Source organism: Pleurodeles waltl, chromosome 8, assembly GCF_031143425.1.
Source record: "Pleurodeles waltl isolate 20211129_DDA chromosome 8, aPleWal1.hap1.20221129, whole genome shotgun sequence".
In the NCBI taxonomy this organism is placed as follows: Eukaryota; Metazoa; Chordata; class Amphibia; order Caudata; family Salamandridae; genus Pleurodeles; species Pleurodeles waltl.
The window spans coordinates 974,038,645-974,060,232 of NC_090447.1; the positions used below are offsets into that span (position 1 = coordinate 974,038,645).

General features: G+C 46.8%; 1 protein-coding gene across 3 annotated transcripts in view; it reads left to right on the forward strand.

The window, feature by feature from the left end:
• LOC138250391 (RNA-binding protein 26-like) overlaps positions 1–21,588 on the forward strand; it is a 623,852-nt gene that overhangs the window by 568,504 nt on the left and 33,760 nt on the right. For all 3 annotated transcript variants that reach the window (XM_069205212.1, XM_069205213.1, XM_069205214.1), the window contains one exon: positions 6,952–7,038. In XM_069205212.1, coding sequence (XP_069061313.1) covers positions 6,952–7,038 — 87 coding nt within the window. The remainder of the gene's footprint in view (positions 1–6,951; positions 7,039–21,588) is intronic.

A 21,588-nucleotide genomic window follows, 5' to 3' on the forward strand; every position in this document is an offset into this window, starting at 1 on the left:
GTTGTTCAATAATAAAATTAATCCTCAAAAATACAACTTGCCTAATAATTCTGCACTCCCTGTATGGTCTGGGAGTCTGTCGAACACGAACTCCACAGCACCATAATGGCTACACTGAAAACTGGGAAGTTTGGTATCAAACTTCTCAGCACAATAAATGCACACTGATGCCAGTGTACATTTTATTGCAAAATACACCCCAGAGGGCACCTTAGAGGTGCCCCCTGAAACTTAACCGACTGTCTGTGTAGGCTGACTAGTTCCAGCAGCCTGCCACACCAGAGACATGTTGCTGGCCCCATGGGGAGAGTGCCTTTGTCACTCTGAGGCCAGTAACAAAGCCTGCACTGGGTGGAGATGCTAACACCTCCCCCAGGCAGGAGCTGTAACACCTGGCGGTGAGCCTCAAAGGCTCACCCCTTTGTCACAGCCCAGCAGGGCACTCCAGCTTAGTGGAGTTGCCCGCCCCCTCCGGCCACGGCCCCCACTTTTGGCGGCAAGGCTGGAGGGAACAAAGAAAGCAACAAGGAGGAGTCACTGGCCAGTCAGGACAGCCCCTAAGGTGTCCTGAGCTGAGGTGACTCTAACTTTTAGAAATCCTCCATCTTGCAGATGGAGGATTCCCCCAATAGGGTTAGGATTGTGACCCCCTCCCCTTGGGAGGAGGCACAAAGAGGGTGTACCCACCCTCAGGGCTAGTAGCCATTGGCTACTAACCCCCCAGACCTAAACACGCCCTTAAATTTAGTATTTAAGGGCTACCCTGAACCCTAGAAAATTAGATTCCTGCAACAACAAGAAGAAGGATTGCCCAGCTGAAAACCCCTGCAGAGGAAGACCAGAAGACAACAACTGCCTTGGCTCCAGAAACTCACCGGCCTGTCTCCTGCCTTCCAAAGGGACCAGCGACCTCTGAATCCTCTGAGGACTGCCCTGCTTCGACGACGACAAGAAACTCCCGAGGACAGCGGACCTGCTCCAAAAAGACTGCAACTTTGTTTCAAGGAGCAGCTTTAAAGACCCCTGCAACTCCCCGCAAGAAGCGCGAGACTTGCAACACTGCACCCGGCGACCCCGACTCGGCTGGTGGAGAACCAACACCTCAGGGAGGACCCCCGGACTACTCTACGACTGTGAGTACCAAAACCTGTCCCCCCTGAGCCCCCACAGCGCCGCCTGCAGAGGGAATCCCGAGGCTTCCCCTGACCGCGACTCTCTGAAACCTAAGTCCCGACGCCTGGAAAAGACCCTGCACCCGCAGCCCCCAGGACCTGAAGGACCGGACTTTCACTGCAGAAGTGACCCCCAGGAGTCCCTCTCCCTTGTCCAAGTGGAGGTTTCCCCGAGGAAGCCCCCCCTTGCCTGCCTGCAGCGCTAAAGAGATCCCTTGATCTCTCATTGACTAACATTGCGAACCCGACGCTTGTTTCTACACTGCACCCGGCCGCCCCCGCGCAGCTGAGGGTGAAATTTCTGTGTGGGCTTGTGTCCCCCCCGGTGCCCTACAAAACCCCCCTGGTCTGCCCTCCGAAGACGCGGGTACTTACCTGCAAGCAGACCGGAACCGGGGCACCCCCTTCTCTCCATTCTAGCCTATGCGTTTTGGGCACCACTTTGAACTCTGCACCTGACCGGCCCTGAGCTGCTGGTGTGGTAACTTTGGGGTTGCTCTGAACCCCCCACGGTGGGCTACCTTGGACCAAGAACTGAACCCTGTAAGTGTCTTACTTACCTGGTAAAACTAACAAAAACTTACCTCCCCCAGGAACTGTGAAAATTGCACTAAGTGTCCACTTTTAAAGTAGCTATTTGTGAATAACTTGAAAAGTATACATGCAATTGAAATGATTCAAAGTTCCTAATGTACTTACCTGCAATACCTTTCAAACAAGATATTACATGTTAAATTTGAACCTGTGGTTCTTAAAATAAACTAAGAAAAGATATTTTTCTATAACAAAACCTATTGGCTGGATTTGTCTCTGAGTGTGTGTACCTCATTTATTGTCTATGTGTATGTACAACAAATGCTTAACACTACTCCTTGGATAAGCCTACTGCTCGACCACACTACCACAAAATAGAGCATTAGTATTATCTATTTTTACCACTATTTTACCTCTAAGGGGAACCCTTGGACTCTGTGCATGCTATTCCTTACTTTGAAATAGCACATACAGAGCCAACTTCCTACATCTGGTTTACAATTTTCCTCTATAAAGGTGCATCTTGCAGCAATTACTGCTTATAGAAAACCGCCTTCTCAAAAGTATTGTTTTCCAAATACCCAAGGTTGAAGATATCCTAGAAAGTCTTAACATAATATTCCCACCTCTACATTCCCCCTCTCCTCCATAGGAGTTGAATGTGATTCTTTCAAAACTCATGGGTCTACCTTTTGAACCTATACGTAAGGCTTCCTTACAGCACCTTATGTGGAAGACTGCTTTTTCTTGTCACCATTACTTCAGCAGGCAGAGTCAGCGAAATACAGTCTGTATGTGCCAAAGAGCTGTACACAGTGTTCCATGCCAACAGGGTAAGTAATAAGAACTCAGCCTAGTTTTCTTCCCAAGGTGGTGTCTGATTTCCACATTAACCAGACAATTTCACTCCCTGTGTCCTTTCCTAATCCGTCCATACCAGCGGAAAGAGCGGTACACTCTTTAGATCTGAAAAGAGTATTGAAGTTTCATCCGGGCAAGATTAGACATCAGACAGTCTGACTACCTGTTTGTAAATTATGGCCCTATGAGGACAGGCATCGCCACCTTTAAACAAACCATTTCCAGATGGATAGTTTCTTGCATTATGTTCACTTTTCAGTTGGCCAACAAGTAATTGCCTACCATGCCCAAAGCCCGCTCAACAAAGTGCAAGGGGACAACAGCAGTCCTACTAAAGAATGCCCCCATCTTCAAAATCTGCAAAGCTGCTTCTTGGAGATCGGTGCATACTTTCACAAGGCATTACTGTCTTGATACTAAAACAGACACCCAAGTAGGAGAAGTCTCCTTAAGAAACCTCTTTAAATAAACATTCCAACTGCTTTTGCTTGCTCTTGCTTCGTCTGCAGGGGTATGAGTTGGGCTTGCTACTCTATTCATTGCTTAGGACTATTGATGAGGATTCCCTGGAAGTGAAGGATAAGATAATTACATGTAATCTTATCTCTGTTCCAGGGGAAACCTAATCAAAGTCATAAGCTACCCACCTCCCCGGATGAATCTTGCTTACAGAAGTTAATACATGTCTGTGTGCTGTTCTGCATATCACCGTAAAAAAGTACTGACCTTTCACATAACTGTTACCTTTGGAGCATGATGGGATACAGGAGGTCCTGGAGGTCTTAAATGCATGGTCCCAGTATTCTTTTGTTATGCTTTAAAGCAGCCTATTGGCTAACAATGCCTTTGCTATTCCTTATAATTTTTCTTCTCTAAAGGCTGTTTGCACTCTTTGCTCTTTCTTTTCTTTTCTGATTTACAGGAACGCTTGAGTCTAGTGAGATGTTTATTAAAGAAAAACTCAGTGTAAATTAGGTATTTTTAGACTTTAATGTAGTCTACATAGAATTCTAGGTAAAATGTATTTATTTATTTAATATGTGCTGTTGGGCCCCCCGCATGTGGGCTGGAATATTCAGTGCTTATGACTTTGATGGTGATTTTGCTTAGAGAACTAGGATTACAGGTAAGTAACTTATCCTTCCTCACCGACCCTCCCATCCTTCTTGGGATGTGTGTTGGGCATTACCCATTAATAAGATCCCAAGTCTAGGAATCGGCACGCTGGTCAAAGCCAATTTGCTGGTGGGGCTTCGGTTCTCGGGCTGGATAGTCTTGAAACCAGCTGACAGTACGCAGAAGTGGAACCTTTATAAGCCCTAGACATAATTTCCTGAGCTAGAATGCGATAGTGTAGAGCTGCATGGCACCAGCTACTGACCTGCAGAGGTAAAGCTGAAATAGTTTCTGGATCCAGTCTGGCACCTATGGAATATTCAGAAGGTGAGAAAACTGCGTTTACAGAGGCTGTACCAGAATGAATGCTACAGAATGTAATCAACCAGTCATTTACTGTCTTGCAAATAACTATGGTCTTTGATAAGTGCTTGCTGCTGCCGCCTGAGCATGAGATTTACAGGGCTACTTCAGAATAGTCTCCATCAGAGCTTTGGCATTGATTGGGTCAGTGAAAAAATAATCGCCTTGATCATTGGTGAGAATCTTCAGCTTTGCATGGTGCAACATTGCTTATTGCACCCTCTTCCAAAGCTAGACCACGTTGACAGCATCAAAGCTCTGCCTAGCTCTTTGCACTGCACTGGTGAACTCTGGAGAAAACTGATGGATCACCACTCGGAGTAGTGTCACAATCTCTCAAAACATTAGTCACAATGCGTCTCTGGTTTGCACCAAGTGCCTTTCTTGGTCCAGGTGAACCGTTAGCTCTTTTAATAATAATAATAAAAAAAGAAAATGATGAGTGCAAGGGAGCAATTTGTGCTAAGATGCATCATCATACGGTTCTGTGGGACTCTTCTGATTATCTTCCAGGAGTCAGATATTACTCTGTCACTCGGTCTTCATTGCACTACATAGCTGTGTTGAGTGCTGTAGAGATTTCTGACAGTCTGCTTTAGATAGGTAAGGCATCCTCATCAGTACAGTTATACTTGTCTTCCTCTTACATTCTATTCGTGAAGAAATCAATGCAACCTTTGCACAAAATTGACTTTCTCTGTAACACCATTAAAATAGTAGAGGTGTGCGAAATTTGTATAATTTGTTTTGGTGTAATCACATGAAATCGTGGCAGAATTACACATAATCATGCAGAATGCTAATGCGTACTTTTGTGTTACATTGTAGTGAAAAAGGATGCATTTTGGATAAAAAATAGTGCAAACAAAAGAACCACGGTCAGTACCATTCTGTTGTTCCAGTGCATTCAAATGACACGTTAATGGTACATTTTTACCACAAATGGCATGTAAATATGTAAAATGGAATCATTTCAGAAATTTTACATAGGAAGCATAAATGCGTGATTTCATAACTTGTGTAAAGTACCCCAGCCCAGAGTTGCCTTCATTTCTGCCAGTATTTGAACTGAGAAAACACTCACATTTCCCACTCTCCTATTTTTGGTACGGGAGGACTGGAGCTTTGCAGGCACATGAGCAGCTGCAAGCAGAGCATCATGTGTACTTTGGATTGTGTTTTCGTGTTGCAGGTCTAAACACCTTTATGCAAATTGATCAAGTCAGGAAATAACTAAGATTTTACACAGTAGTGGGGAACACACTCTCCCTGGACTGGGCTTTCGACATGCATAATGCTTTTCCTTCTGTGCTTTAAATGCATAAAGCTCATTAAGAGACAACACAGTCATAGGCCTTTGTGCTAATAATAGTTCTGGATTGGTTTGAGGCACATTGTATCCAAGCCTCAACAGACCATCACCACTCTTGTAGGTGAAGAATAGTTTAAGCAGACCTGATTTTACACCCAGGTCTGCACATGCTCAAATTTTAAGCTTGAAACTTGAGTGGTTTACCCAAGTCCACTTGAATTTGCCACCTGATAAGTCATTGTAGCAGGATGAAGTCTGTATACAAGAGCAATTTATTGAAGTAGTTGATCAGTCTACATAGCTTGGTGTCTTACCAAATTGATTGAATCACTTCAATCTGGAGCAGTGAACATCCACCAACTCACAGTTAAATACAGTGAAAACTTACTTGGCTGAGATTTATGCCTGCATATACTAACCTTACCATGGCTCCTTGTTCACTTTGTTGTGGCTTGATTCTTGAAACATCTTGAGAGCAAATTTCCACTCAGATGCTTTAACCAGATCTTAACTTGATGTTCACCTTTCTCACTCTGCCACCATTTGAATAATGCCTTCTTGCCCCAGCATAGTCCTTATGTAAAAAATAATTGTTCCAGCAAGAAGAGATGTAGAGCTGCAGACTCTTTCTGCACCTCCTTCGTTTACTACTTTCTTTAAGTGCCAAGAATAGTCGCAGGTCAGAGCCTCCTTTTTCCAAAAGTAGATTGTTTTTATTTCCAGGAATAAGAAGTTGTGTAGATTAGATTCCACAATAACTTTAAGCACCTATATTCTTAGGTCAAAGGATAGTAGACTAGATGACAATCACTTAGTGGAGTATTAGGTTTGCCAGCTATTAAAAGCTGTAAAAAAAATAGCTATTTTTCATGTTCTCTTATAGATGAACACTCTTCCAGGCTGCCAGGTAAAATCCCAATTGAATTGGTTGGGCTGAGCGGTTCCTTTCTGCATTTCTATACAAACATTAATGTTTGAGTACTGATGCTTGAGCAGGTTCTTGAAGAGATGCCATTCATAATTTACTAGATTAAAGCTACTGATTCTGTTTTACCCACTCCACCTCCTGAATCCTCTGGAAGTTGCTCATATAGGAAATCTGCTAGAAAGATTACCCACTTGAGTAGAAAAAGGTTTATCTTTGGTAACATATTTGTTAATTTGTAGCCCCCTTCAAATTCCTCATCCCTCCTCCACCTCACGTCATGATGATATAACAGTTCTTTTGTTTTCATTGTGTCTGCTGAATCTGTAGACTTTGCAGGATCATAGAAAAACGTTTAAAACGGTCATCAGACTTTTTATTTGGACCAGCTATATTACTTACACTGGTGCCTTGCTTACCCATGATGGATTTAATACAGCCCCCACCAGTGACTCAGCATTGCAAGTAAAATGTTTTCAGGATCCAGTCTGGCATATGGGGAAAGGTTAGTTTAAAGAATGGACAGAAAATGGCATATTTATTTGAATGAATATTACCAAGGACATGTACCTCTTTGCTTTTGTCATATGATTTTCACAGTATACTAGCAATGCAAGTATGATCAAATGTTAGTTGATGAAGAGAGTAATTTTTGTTTCTCAAAAAAGCAATTTGGGGAAATTGAAGACTGCCGGATTGACGACTCTTCCCTTCATGCAGTGATTACGTTCAAGACGAGAGCTGAAGCTGAAGTAGTAAGTATGCATTTGAGTTCTTAATTTTTTTGTAAAGACCACAGTTCTCAAAATAAGACATCAGAAATATAATTTGATTGACAAGTAGTCTATAAAGATGACATAAGAATTGATTCCAACATTATGAGCCACCTTAAGTAATAGAAAAATGCGTTTTGGTGGTTTTCTTCTTGAGTGATACTTCATTTTGTTTTGCCACAGCCTTCCTTTCAGCACCACGGGGCAGAAACTATTTGACAGACCCATCTCAAAATATAGATTGTAGGGCAGTAAATAGCTTGATGGTTCTCATATGCTGACACATGCAAAAAAAAAAAAAAGTGATCTGTGCTTCCCACTCCTGAAAGCAAGACAGGCTTAATTAAGAGTTTGAGAAATAGCATGTTGATCATGCTGTACATAGTTGAATCTGTAAATGTCTGTTCCATTGCATTTATGCAGAGCCCAGTTCTGGACCAACTGCAGGTTCATCTTGACTGGAATGTGACTTAGCCATGCAGCATGATTGCCCAAGACCTGGCTTGAGCCCCTAATGATCATGCCATCTCCTGCCCCTTTTCACCATGCTGCTCTCAAGCTTTGCAAACCACTCTCCTTCAGGGTGGTCCTAAGCTTTTCTCCCATTAGCCTGCCTTACGTAGTCAACTATGTGAATACTTCTGAATTTCTTTTTTTTTTTTATTAAATCACGATTTAAGTCTCACAACGTTATTAGCAGGACATCAAGTGACAAAATGAATATTTCAAAATCTCTTAATGGGAAATGGAAAAAGCAAAGGATAGTGGAGCCAGATAGACTGCAGATTTTCAAAGGCTAAAATGAAACCACTCCTTTAGGCAAGGCAGCAGCACCAGTATTCCATCATGCCCTTGAGTGACAGTGTAGGAAGCTGGCCTGGTGCGTGGTGGGTACCTAAGGTACTTACATCTTATACCAGGTCCAGGTATCCCCTATTAGTGTATTGTAGGCAGTGTCTAGAAGCCAGGCTCTCTAGGGTTAGCTGTGGATGAGCAGACAAGGCTTATCTAGGAGACATGGGAGGCTCATGCAATACCGCTGTAGTAACAAAGCACTCACACACATGAAAGAAAATACTCAGTGTTACAAAAATAATGGTACTTTATTTGAGTGACACAATTACCAAAAAGTACTAGAGGCAACCCTCCAAAAGGAGGTAAGTAACACACTAGATGTCTACTCTAGTAATCAGCAGTAGGCATAGAAAGTGTTAGAAAACATTGCAAATAGCAATAGACAATACTGACCCTAGGGAGAGCCCAAACCATATACTTAAAAAATTGAATGCAAATGCAGGACCCCCACCTAGGTAAGTGGAATGTGTAGAGGGAAGCTGGGGGAACTCGGAAAACATAAAGGTAAGTTCACAGTGCCCCCCAGCGACCAGGAAGAAAGGAGTAAGTGTAGGAAGTTGGCTCTGTATATACTATTTCAAAGTAAGAAATTGTGTGCACAGAGTCCAAGGGTTCCCCTTAGAGGTAAGATAGTGGTAAAAGCAGATACTTCTAATACTCTATTTTGTGGTAGTGTGGTCGAGCCGTAGGCTTATCAGAGAGTAGTGTTAAGCATTTGTTGTACACACACAGGCAATAAATGAGGAACACACACTCAAAGACTTACTCCAGGCCAATAGGTTTTTATATTGAAAAATATATTTTCTTAGTTTATTTTAAGAACCACAGGTTCAAGATTTACAATTAATACTTTAAATGTAAGGTACCTCACTTAGATACTTTAGGAACTTTGAATGAAAGCAATATCTCTTACAGTCTTTGTAAAAATGGCAATAAGCTATTTTCAAAGTGGACACTGCAAAAATCAACAGTTCCTGGGGGAGGTAAGTAAAGGTTAGACTTGAAGGTAAGTAAAACACTTACAAGTCTCAAGATTGGGGCATAGGCAGCCCACCATTGGGGGTTCAAGGCAACCCCAAAGTTACCACACCAGCAACTCAGGGCCGGTCAGGTGCAGAGGTCAAAGAGGTGCCCAAAACACATAGGAGCCTATGGAGAACAGGGGTGCTCTGGTACCAGTCTGCCTGCAGGTAAGTACCTGCGTCCTCGGAAGGCAGACCAGGGGGGTTTTGTAGAGCACGGAGGGGGCGGGCACAAGTAGGCACAAAAAAAACACCCTCAGCGGGGAGCCTCTGGATTATCTACTTTTGCCACTATCTTACCTCTAAGGGGAACCCTTGGACTATATGCACACTATTTCTTACTTTGACATAGTATATACAGGGCCAACGTCCTACATTAGTGGATCAGCGGTGGGGTCTAAGACTTTGCATTTGCTGAACTACTCAGCCAATACCTGATCACACGACTAAATTCCAAAAAGTGTCATTAGAAACAGATTTTTGCAATTTAGAGCTATTTTTCTAAATTTTTAAAAGACCTGCTAGGGCCTTGTGTAAGTCCCTGTTAGCATTTCTTTTAGAGTTTAAAAGTTTGGATTTAAGTTCTAGAAGTAGTTTTTAGATTCTTAAAAAGTAATCCTAACTTTTAGAGTGATAATGTCTAGCACAGAAGAGATGGTGGTGGAACTCAACCTCACCCCTTACCTGCATCTAGGGATATCGGAGTTAAGGACTCTCTGTAAACTAAAAAATATAAAGACTGGATCAAACCCTACCAAAGTCAAGCTTCAGGAGCTTTTAGCAAAGTTTACAAAAGACCATCCATCTGAGGATAACCCTACAGAGGGGGAAACTAGCGACCAGGAGGATAATTCCCTCCCTCCTGTCCTAGTTAGGGAGGCCAGGGTCCCTCAAACCCTGACTCCACAAGTGATAGTCAGAGATACTGGTTCTTCCACAGGGGAGTCCAGTAACTCTGAAAGCATTGAGGGCAGCCTCAGTGAAGATGACCACCTGTTAGCCAGGATGGCCAAAAGATTGGCTTTGGAGAGATAGCTCCTAGCCGTAGAAAGGGAAAGATAAGAGATGGGTTTAGCTCCCATTAGTGGTGGCAGCAACATAAATAGGGTCAGAGAAAGTACTGACATGCTAAAAGTCCCCAAAGGGATTGTAACTAAATATGAAGATGGTGATGACATCACCAAATGGTTCACCGCTTTTGAGAGGGCTTGTGCAACCAGAAAAGTAAGCAGATCTCACTGGGGTGCTCTCCTTTGGGAAATGTTCACTGGAAAGTGTAGAGATAGACTCCTCACACTCTGGTAAAGACGCAGAATCCTATGACCTCATGAAGGCTACCCTGATTGAGGGCTTTGGATTCTCAGCTGAGGAGTACAGGATTAGGTTCAGGGGGGCTCAGAAATCCTCGAGCCAGACCTGGGTTGATTTTGTTGACTTCAGTCAAAACACTAGATGGTTGGATTAATGGCAGTGGTGTAAATGATTACGAAGAGCTGTATAATTTGTTTATGAAGGAACACCTTTTAAGTAATTTCAATGATAACCTGCATCAGCATCTGGTAGACCTAGGTTCAAATTCTCCCCAGGAATTGGGAAAGAAGGCAGACCACTGGGTCAAGACAAGGGTGACAAAGACTTCCACAGGGGGTGACCAAAAGAAAGGGGTCACAAAGCCTCCCCAGGGGAAGAGTGTTGAGACATCCACGGGAAAAAGTAAAGAGTCTTCTACAGGGCCCCAAAAACCTGCACAGGAGGGTGGGTCCAAAGCCTCTTCACAATCCTCATTTGGGTACAAGAGTAAAAACTTTGATCCCAAAAAGGCCTGGTGTCGCAGCTGTAGCCAGCATGGACACCAAACTGGAGACCAGGCCTGTCCCAAGAAAGGTTCCACTTCAACTACTACTCCAGTTAGCACTGGAATAGCAATTCTCCAAGTGGGATCAACAGTGTGCCCAGAGCAAATCAGGGTTCACACTGAAGTTACATTAGTATCTGAGGGTGGGGTGGACTTAGCCACACTTGCTGCCTGGCCGCCTAACATGCAAAAATACAGGCAGCAGCTCTTAATTAATGGGACTAGAGTGGAGGCCCTGAGGGATACAGGTGCCAGTGTCACAATGGTGACAGACAAACTGGTTTCGCCAGGACAATACCTGCTTGGAAATGATCTGGAATCCTCAGCATGGGCTGAGGTAGAACTCAAAACCCATGCATCCATGCTGGGTATCCCTGAACTGGTGTGTGTCAAGACTAGGGCACAGGGCAGAGCTCAGGGTGAAAAAGAGGTGTTGGAGTCTGGAATGATGGCCCAACCTTCCAAGAGAAAAGGAAAGAAGACTGAGGAACTAGCTTCAGCATAGAAAAAGAAACAGAACCTCTCTTCTCAGGAAGAAGTTATATCCACTGAGGGAACTGAGTCCATGGAGCTGGAGCCTTAGCAGGGGGACCCTCAAGGGAACAGCTGTGCAAGGGCCAAGAAACGTGTCCCTCTCTTGAAGGCCTAAGAACGCAAGCTGCTGAACAAGAGAAAGGAAATGTCAGTGGAACACAAAGGGTCTATTGGGAAGATGGACTCCTCTACACTGAGGGAAGAGATCCCAAACCTGCTGCCACTAGGAGAGTGGTAGTACCTCAGGAGTTTAGGGAGTTCATTCTGACCTTAGCCCATGACATTCCCCTTGCTGGGCATTTGGGACAAACCAAGACATGGGAGAGGTTAGTCAACCATTTCTATTGGCCCAACAGGTCCCAGAAGGTAAAGGAGTTTTGTACCTCCTGTGCCACCTGTCAAACCAGTGGTAAGACAGGTCGCCAACCAAAGGCCCCCCTCATTCCACTTCCAGTGGTCGGGCTCCCCTTTGAAAGAGTGGGAGTGGATATAGTGGGTCCACTTGAACCTCCCATAGCATCAGGAAATCAGTATATCCTAGTAGTAGTGGATCATGGTACTAGGTACCCTGAGACAATTCCCCTTAGGTCCACTACTGCCCCTGCAGTAGCCAAAGCACTCACTGGTATTGTTACCGGAGTGGGATTTCCTAAGGAGGTGGTTTCTGACAGAGGTACCAACTTCATGTCAGCTTACCTAAAACACATGTGGAATGAGAGTGGGGTGACTTACAAATTCACCACACCATACCATCCACAAACCAATGGTCTTGTTGAGAGATTTAACAAGACATTGAAGGGCATGATCATGGGGCTCCCTGAAAAACTCAAAAGGAGATGGGATGTCCTCTTGCCATGCCTGCTTTTTGCCTACAGCGAGGTGCCTCAGAGGGGAGTAGGGTTTTCCCCCTTTAAACTTCTGTTTGGCCATCCTGCTAGGGGACCACTAGCTCTTGTGAAAGAAGGCTGGGAGAGACCTCTCCATGAGCCTAAACAAGATATAGTGGACTATGTACTAGGCTATGTTCAAGGATGGCAGAGTACATGGAAAATGCAAGCAAAAACTCCAGAAGATGTGGTATGACCAAAAGGCTGCTATGGTTGTGTTTCAGGCAGGGCATAAAGTCTGGGTTCTGGAGCCTGTGGCTCCCAGGGCACTTCAGGACAGATGGAGTGGCCCTTACCCAGTGCTAGAGAAGAAGAGTCAGGTCACCTACTTGGGGGCCTAGGCACTAGCAGGACCCCCAAGAGGGTGATCCACGTTAACCGCCTAAAACTCTTCCATGACAGGGCAGATGTAAACATGTTAATGGTTAAAGGTGAGGACCAGGAAGCAGAGAGTGAACCTCTCCCTGATCTCCTCTCCACTGACCCTAAAGATGGCACAGTAGATGGAGTTATCTATTCAGACACCTTCTCTGGCCAACAACAAGCTGACTACAGGCAAGTCCTCCAGCAGTTTGCTGAGCTCTTTTCCCTAACCCCTGGTCAGACACACCTGTGTACCCATGATGTGGACACAGGAGATAGCATGCTTGTCAAAAAAAAAAAAATATTCAGACAGTCTGATGAAATTAAGGAAAGCATCAAAGTGGAAGTCCACAAGATGCTGGAGTTGGGAGTGATTGAGCACTGACAGTCCCTGGTCTAGCCCAGTGGTCTTGGTCCCCAAACCTCACACAAAAGATGGCAAGAGAGAGATGAGGTTCTGTGTGGACTATAGAGGGCTTAATTCTGTTACCAAGGCAGATGCTCACCCCATTCCAAGGGCAGATGAGCTGATTGATAAATTGGGTGCTGGCAAATAAATGAGTGCCTTTGACTTGACAGCAGGGTACTGGCAAATTAGAATGGCACCAGGAGCGAAAGAGAAAACAGCATTCTCTACACCTGATAGGCAATACCAGTTTACTGTGATGCCCTTTGGCTTAAAGAATGCCCCTGCCACCTTCCAAGGGTTGGTGAATCAAGTCCTTGCTGGCTGCTTGGAGTCATTTAGTGCAGCTTTTCATGATGATATTGCTCTCTTTAGCTCTAGCTCGCAGGATCACCTGGTCCACCTGAAAAAGGTTTTGCAGGCCCTGCAAGCAGCAGGCCTCTCTATCAAGGCATCTAAATGTCAGATAGGGCAGGATACTGTGGTTTACTTGGGACACCTTGTAGGTGGAGGCCAAGTTCAGCGGCTCCAACCCAAGATCCAGACCATTCTGGACTGGGTAACTCCAAAAACCCAGACTCAAGTCAGGGCATTCCTTGGCTTGACTGGTTACTATAGGAGGTTTGTGAAGGGATATGGATCCATAGTGACACCCCTCACAGAACTTACCTCCACGAAAATGCCCAAGAAAGTCAGTGGACTGTCAAAAAGCCTTTGAACCCCTGAAGCAAGCAATGTGCACAGCACCAGTTTTGAAAGCTCCAGATTACTCTAAGCAGTTCATTGTGCAGACAGATGCATCTGAACATGGGATAGGAGCAGTCCTGTCCCAAACAAATGATGATGGCCTTGACCAGCCTGTTGCTTTCATTAGAAGGAGGTTACTCCCAAGGAAGCAGCGTTGGAGTGCCATTGAGAGGGAGGCCTTTGCTGTGGTCTGGTCCCTGAAGAAGTTGAGACCATACCTTTTTGGTACTCACTTCATAGTTCAAACTGACCAGAGACCTCTCAGATGGCTAATGCAAATGAAAGAAGAAAACCCTAAACTGTTAGGTGGTCTGTATCCCTACAGGGAATGGTTTTTATAGTGGAACACAGACCTGGAACTGCCCATGCCAATGCTGATGGCCTTTCCAGGTTCTTCCACTTAGAAAATGAAGACTGTCTTGGGAAAGGTTAGTCTCATCCTCTTTCGTTTGGCGGGGGTGTAAAGAAATGCCTCCTTGGCATGGTTACCCCTTAACTTTTTGCCTTTGCTCATGCTAAGTTATGACTTGAAAGTGTGCTGGACCGTGCTAACCAGGCCGCAGCACCAGTGTTCTTTCCCTAAACTGTACCTTTGTCTCCACAATTGGCACAACCCTGGCACTCAGGTAAGTCCCTTGTAACTGGTAGCCCTGGCACCAAGGGCTATGATGCCAGGGAAGGTCTCTAAGGGCTGCAGCATGTCTTATGCCACCATAGGGACCCCTCACTCAGCACACTGCCTCACAGCTTGTGTGTGCTGGTGGGGAGAAAATGACTAAGTCGACATGGCACTCCCCTCAGTGTGCCATGCCAACCTCACACTGCCTGTGGCATAGGTAAGTCACCCCTCTAGCAGGCCTTACAGCCCTAAGGCAGGGTGCACTATACCACAGGTAAGGGCATATGTGCGTGAGAACTATGCGCCTACAGTGTCTAAGCAAAACCTTAGACATTGTAAGTGCAGGGTAGCTATAAGGTCTGGGAGTTTGTCAGACACGAACTCCACAGTTCCATAATGGCTACACTGAAAACTGGGAAGTTTGGTATCAAACTTCTCAGCACAATAAATGCACATTGATGCCCGTGTGCAATTTATTGTAACATACACCCAGAGGACATCTTAGAGATGCCCCCTGAATACCAATCCGACTACTAGTGTAGGCTGACCAGTTTCTGACATCCTGCCACACACAAGACATGTTGCTGGCCACATGGGGAGAGTGCCTTTGTCACTCTGTGGCCAGGAACAAAGCCTGTACTGGGTGGAGGTGCTTCTCACCTCCCCCTGCAGGAAGTGTAACACTGGCGGTGAGCCTCAAAGGCTCACCCCTTTTGTTATAGCGCCCCAGGGCATCCAAGCTAGTGGAAATGCCCGCCCCTCCGGCCACTGCCCCCAATTTTGGCGGCAAGGCTGGAGGATTTAATGATCAAAACAAGAAGGAGTCACCCACCAGTCAGGACAGCCCCTAAGGTGCCCTGAGCTGAGGTGACCCCTGCCTTGAGAACTCCTCCATCTTGAGTTTGGAGGATTCCCCCAATAGGATTAGGGATGTGCCCCCCTCCCCACAGGTAGGAGGCACAAAGAGTTTGTAGCCACCCTGAAGGACAGTAGCCATTGGCTACTGCCCTCCCAGACCTAAACACACCCCTAAATTCAGTATTTAGGGGCTCCCCAGATCCCAGGAAATCAGATTCCTGCAACCTAAAGAAACAAGAAGGACTGCTGACCTACAAGCCTGCAGAGAAGGAGGAAGACGACAACTGCTTTGGCCCCAGCTCTACCGGCCTGTCTCCAACTTCGAAAACCTGCAACCAGCGACGCATCTGACACGGACCAGCGACCTCTGAAGCCTCAGAGGACTGCCCTGGACTAAAGGACCAAGAAACTCCTGTGAACAGCAGGCCTGTTCAAAACCAGCTGCTACTTTGCAACAAAGAAGCAACTTTCAAAGACTGCACGTTGCCCGCCGGAAGTGTGAGATTTCACACACTGCACCCGACGCCCCCGGCTCGAGATCAGAGAACAAACACCACAGGGCGTGAGCCCCAACAGCGACGCCTGCAGAGAGAGAATCCAGAGGCTCCCCCTGACCGCTACTGCCTGTAACAAGGGACACGACGCCTGGAACCAACACTGCATCCGCAGCCCCCAGGACCTGAAGGAACCGGAACTCAGTGTAGGAGTGACCCCCTGGCGACCCTCTGCCTTGCCCAGGTGGTAGCTGTCCCGAGAAGCCCCCCTGTGCGTGCCTGCACCGCTAGAGTGACCCCTGGGTCCACCCATTGATTCCTATCTGAAACACGACACCTGCTTTGCACACTGCACCCGGCCTTCCCCGTGCCGCTGAGGGTGTGTTTTGTGTGCCTACTTGTGTCTGTCCCCCCAGTGCTCTACAAAACCCCCCCTGGCCTGCCCCCCGAGGACGCAGGTACTTACCTGCTGGCAGACTGGAATCGGAGCACCCCTGTTCTCCATAGGCGCCTATGTGTTTTGGGCACCTCTTTGACCTCTGCACCTGAACGGCGATGAGCTGCTGGTGTGCTAACTTTGGGGTTGCCTTGAACCCCTAACAGTGGGCTGCCTATGCCCCAGAACTGAGACTTGTAAGTGTTTTACTTTCCTCCTGATCTAACCTTTACTTACCTCCCCCTGGAACTGTTGATTTTTGCACTGTGTCCACTTTGAAAATAGCTTATTGCCATTTTTCCAGAGTGTATATGATATTGCTTTTATTCAAAGTTTTTAAAGTATCTAGTTGAAGTACCTTACATTTAAAGTGTTTATTGCAAATCTTGAAGCTGTGGTTCTTAAAATAAACTAAGAAAATATATTTTTCAATATAAAAACCTATTGGCCTGGAGTAAGTCTTTGAATGTGTTTCTCATTTATTGCCTGTGTGTGTACAACAAATGCTTAACACTACCCTCTAATAAGCCTACTGCTCGACCACACTACCACAAAATAGAGCATTAGAATTATCTAGTTTTGCCACTGTCTTACCTCTAAGGGGAACCCTTGGACTCTGTGCACACTATTTCTTACTTTGAAATAGTATATACAGAACCAACTTCCTACACCATTCCATTGTCCAGTTTCGTGCCAGACTACGGACTGGAGGTACCTGAACTGGTGTGGACTGGTTTATGCACAGAGGGCACAAAATGTGCCCTTCAAAGCAAACCAGTGGTTTTGGGAGGCTACCCCTCCCAAGCCAGTCACACCTATTTCCAAAGGGAGAAGGTGTTGTAGGAGGCTGGCCTGGCTTGTAGTGGGTACCAAAGGTACTTACACCTTGTGCCAGGTCCAGTTATCCCTTGTTAGTGTAGAAGAGGAGTTTCTAGCAGCTTAGACTGATAGAAGGTAGCTATGGCAAAGCAGCTTAGGCTGAACTAGGAGACATGCAAAGCTCCTACTATACCACTTATATCATATGCACAATATCATAAGAAAATACAATACACAGTTACGAAAAATAAAGGTACTTAATTTTTATGACAATATGCCACAAGTATCTCCGTGAGTTCCCTCAGCAAGAAGGTAAGTAATATACACAAGTTATATGTACACAAACCAAAATTAGGTGAGTAAGAAAAGTCATGCAAACAGTGTAGAATTACAATAGGTTGCAATAGGCAAGCATAGGTATAGCGGCAACACAAACCATATACTCCAAAAGTGGAATGCGAACCACGAATGGACCCCAGACCTATGTGAGCTTGTAGAGGGTCGCTGGGACTGTAAGAAAACAGTGAGGGTTAGAAAAATACCCCCCCCCCCCAAGACCCTGAAAAGTAGGAGTAAAGTGCACCTACTACCCCCAGAGAGCACAGAAGTCGTGATAGGGGGATTCTGCAGGGAGAACAAACACCAGCAGTGCACTGACAACGGATTTCCGGACCTGAGTACCTGTAAGACAAGGGGACCAAGTCCAATAGTCGCGACAGTGTCCAGGGGGGCAGGAGCCCAGGAAACCCCAGCTGAAGGTGCAAGGAAGCTGCCACCGGCTGGTAGAAGCTTGGAGTTCTGCAAGAAAGAAGAGGACTAGGAACTTCTCCTTTGGAAGACGGATGCCCCACGTCACGATGAAGCTTGCAGGTGTGTTCAAACGCAGAAAGACCGCAAACAAGCCTTGCTAGCTGCAAGGGTCGCAGTAGAGGTTTTTGGGTGCTGCTGAGGACCAGGAAGGACCAGGATGTCGCCTTTTGGAGGAAGAGACAGAGGGGGCGCTCAGCAACTCAGAGAGCCCTCACAGAAGCAGGCAGCACCTGCAGAAGTACCCCAACAGGCACTTAGAAGAGGAGTGATCCGGGGTCCCACGACGTCGGAGGACAACTCAGAAGGTTGTGCACTGCAGGACGGAGTACTGGGGACCCAGGCTAGGCTGTGCACAAAGGAAATCCTGGAAGAGTGCACAGGAGCCGGAGCAGCTTCAAATCACGCAGTACACAGCTTTGCAGTCTAGTGTGGGGAGGCAAGAACTTACCTCCACCAAACTTGGACTGAAGAGTCACTGGACTGTGGGAGTCACCTGGACAGAGTTGCTGTGTTCCAGAGACCACGCTCGTCAGGATGAGAGAGGACCCAGAGGACCAGAGATGCAGTCTTTTGGTGCCTGCATTAGCAGGGGGAAGATTCCGTCGACCCATGGGAGATTTCTTCGGAGCTTCTGGTGCAGAGAGGAGGCAGGCTACCCCCAGAGCATGCACCACCTGGAAACAGTCGAGAAAGCCGGCAGGATTAGGCGCTACTATGTTGCTGGTAGTCGTCTTGCTACTTTGTTGCGGTTTTGCAGGCATCCTGGAGCAGTCAGCGGTTGATCCTTTGGTAGAAGGTGAAGAGGGAGATGCAGAGGAACTCTGGTGATCTCTAGCATTCGTTATCTGAAGAATTCCCCAAAGCAGAGACCCTAAATAGCCAGAAAAGGAGGTTTGGCTACCAAGGAAGGAGGATTGGCTACCAAGAGAGGTAAGAGCCTGTCAGAAGGAGCCTCTGACGTCACCTGCTGGCACTTGCCACTCAGAGCAGTCCAGTGTGCCCCAAACACCTCTGTTTCCAAGATGGCCGAGGTCTGGGACACACTGGAGGAGCTCTGGGCACCTCCCCTGGGAGGTACTGGTCAGGGGAGGGGTCACTCCCCTTTCCTTTGTCCAGTTTCGCACCAGAGCTGGGCTGGGGGATCACTGAACCGGTGTAGACTGGCTTATGCAGAGATGGGCACCATCTGTGCCCATCAAAGCATTTCCAGAGGCTGGGGGAGGCTACTCCTCCCCAGCCCTTCACACCTATTTCCAAAGGGAGAGGGTGTAACACCCTCTCTCAGAGGAAATCCTTTGTTCTGCCTTCCTGGGCCAGGGCTGCCTGGACTCCAGGAGGGCAGAAACCTGTCTGAGCGGTTGGCAGCAGCAGCTGCTGCAGTGGAGACCCCGGAAAGGCAGTTTGGTAGTACCCGGGTTCTGTGCTAGAGACCCGGGGGATCATGGAATTGTCCCCCCTATACCAGAATGGTATTGGGGTGACAATTCCATGATCTTAGACATGTTACAGGCCAGGTTCGGAGTTACCATTGTGACGCTATACATAGGTAGTGACCTATGTATAGTGCATGCGTGTAATGGTGTCCCCGCACTCACAAAGTCCGGGGAATTTGCCCTGAACAATGTGGGGGTACCTTGGCTAGTGCCAGGGTGCCCACACACTAAGTAACTTTGCACCCAACCTTCACCAGGTGAAGGTTAGACATATAGGTGACTTATAAGTTACTTATGTGCAGTGGTAAATGGCTGTGAAATAACATGGACGTTATTTCACGCAGGCTGCAGTGGCAGGCCTGTGTAAGAATTGTCAGAGCTCCCTATGGGTGGCAAAAGAAATGCTGCTGCCCATAGGGTTCTCCTGGAACCCCAATACCCTGGGTACCTCAGTACCATATACAAGGGAATTATATGGGTGTACCAATATGCCAATGTGAATTGGTATATTTAGTCACTAGCCTGTTAGTGACAAATTTGGAAAGCACAGAGAGCATAACCACTGAGGTTCTGGTTAGCAGAGCCTCAGTGAGACAGTTAGGCATCACACAGGGAACACATACAGGGCACATACTTATGAGCACTGGGGCCCTGCCTGGCAGGGTCCCAGTGACACATAGACTAAAACAACATATATACAGTGAAATATGGGGGTAATATACCAGGCAAGATGGTACTTTCCTACAGGTGTTACCTCCCTTCCCCCAAAGGAAATCTTTTGTTCTGCCTTCCTGGGTGTGATCAGGTCAAGCAGCAGGAGGGCAGAAACCTATCTGAGTGGTGGCAGCAGCTGTGCTGCCCAGAAAACCCTGTAAGACTTGTGGTATCAATGCTGGGCGTCCTCTAAGGAGCCCCCAGAGTGCTTGGAATTATACTTCCAATACTTGCATCACTATTGGGGTATGATTCAGACATTTTTGGTACCAAACATGCCCAGGTTCGGAGTTACCATCAAGTAGCTGGACATAGGTAGTGACCTATGTCCAGTGCACAAGTAAAATGGTGTCCCTGTACTCACAAAGTCCAGGAAAATGGATCTGGAGTTTGTGGGGGCACCTTTGCTAGTGCAGGGGTGCCCTCACACACAGGTATCTGTACCCTGCCCTTGGGCCAAGAGGGCCTACCATAGGGGTGTCTTACAGTGACCTGGTGCAGTGACCTGTAGTGAAACCGGGTGTGTGCACCCGTTTCACGCAGGCTGCAATGGGAGGCCTGCAGAACCCTTTCCATGGGCTCCCTATGGGTGGCAGAATAACTGCTGCAGCCCATAGGGATCCTTTGGAACCCCAATGTCCTGGGTACCTAGGTACCATATACTAGGGCCTTACTTAGGGGGACCAGTATGCCAATTTGTGGGAAGAAAAAGGTACAATTTTTAAAAGAGTGGGCAAAACTACTGGGGTCCTGGTTAGCAGGAACCCAGTAAACACAGTCAAACATACGGACAACAGGCAGAAATTGGTGGTAGCCATGCCAAGAAAGAGGGTACTTTCCTACACCTCTCTAAAAAAGGAACATGGTGCAGGTGTTCACGGCAACACTAGCGCCATGTGTTACTTCAACAAAGAGGGCAGAGTAGGGTCCTGAACCCTTTGTCAGGAGGCCCTGCGCCTCTGGACATGGCTGGCACATCAGGACATCACCCTGGTGGTTCAACAGCTGGCGGGCTCTCTGAATGCTAGAGCAGACAAACTGAGGTGGCACAAGGTCTCTTTCAGCAATGGTTAGATCTGTTCACCACTGCAGATAATGCACAATGTCAGCTGATTTACGTGTTGGAGTTTCCAAGGCGGCACTCGCTCGGCAGTGCTTTTCGTCTCAAGTGGACCTTCGACCTCCTTCACGCCTTTCTGCCTATACCTCTTCTGTCCAGAGTTCTCAAGAAGAGCAAGAATGACTGGGCCCAAGTAATCTTGGTGGCCCCCGACTGGGCACAGAGTATGGCATACAGAGCTACTGAGCATGGCCACTGATCCTCCACTCCGACTGCCCCTTTGGGAGGATCTTAAGTCGCAGCAACAGGGGGCGGTTCTCCACCCGAACCTGTCCAATCTTCACCTTCATGCGTGGAGATTGAGCGGCGGCAGTTGGCGGCTTTTGACCTTCTACCTGAAGTCTGTGATGTAATCCTGGCAGCCAGGCGTCTCTGTTGATCCCCTCTCTGCTCCTCTTTCTGAGGTTCTTTTGTTCATTCTTTCTTTTGACCAGCAAGGCTCTGCATTGGGCCCCCTTAAAGGCTATTTCAGCCTTCGTTAGGTTGCCTGATCAGCCTTCACACTTTAAGTCTCCTATTGTTAGCAGATTCCTTAAGGATCTCACCTATTTGTTTCCTCC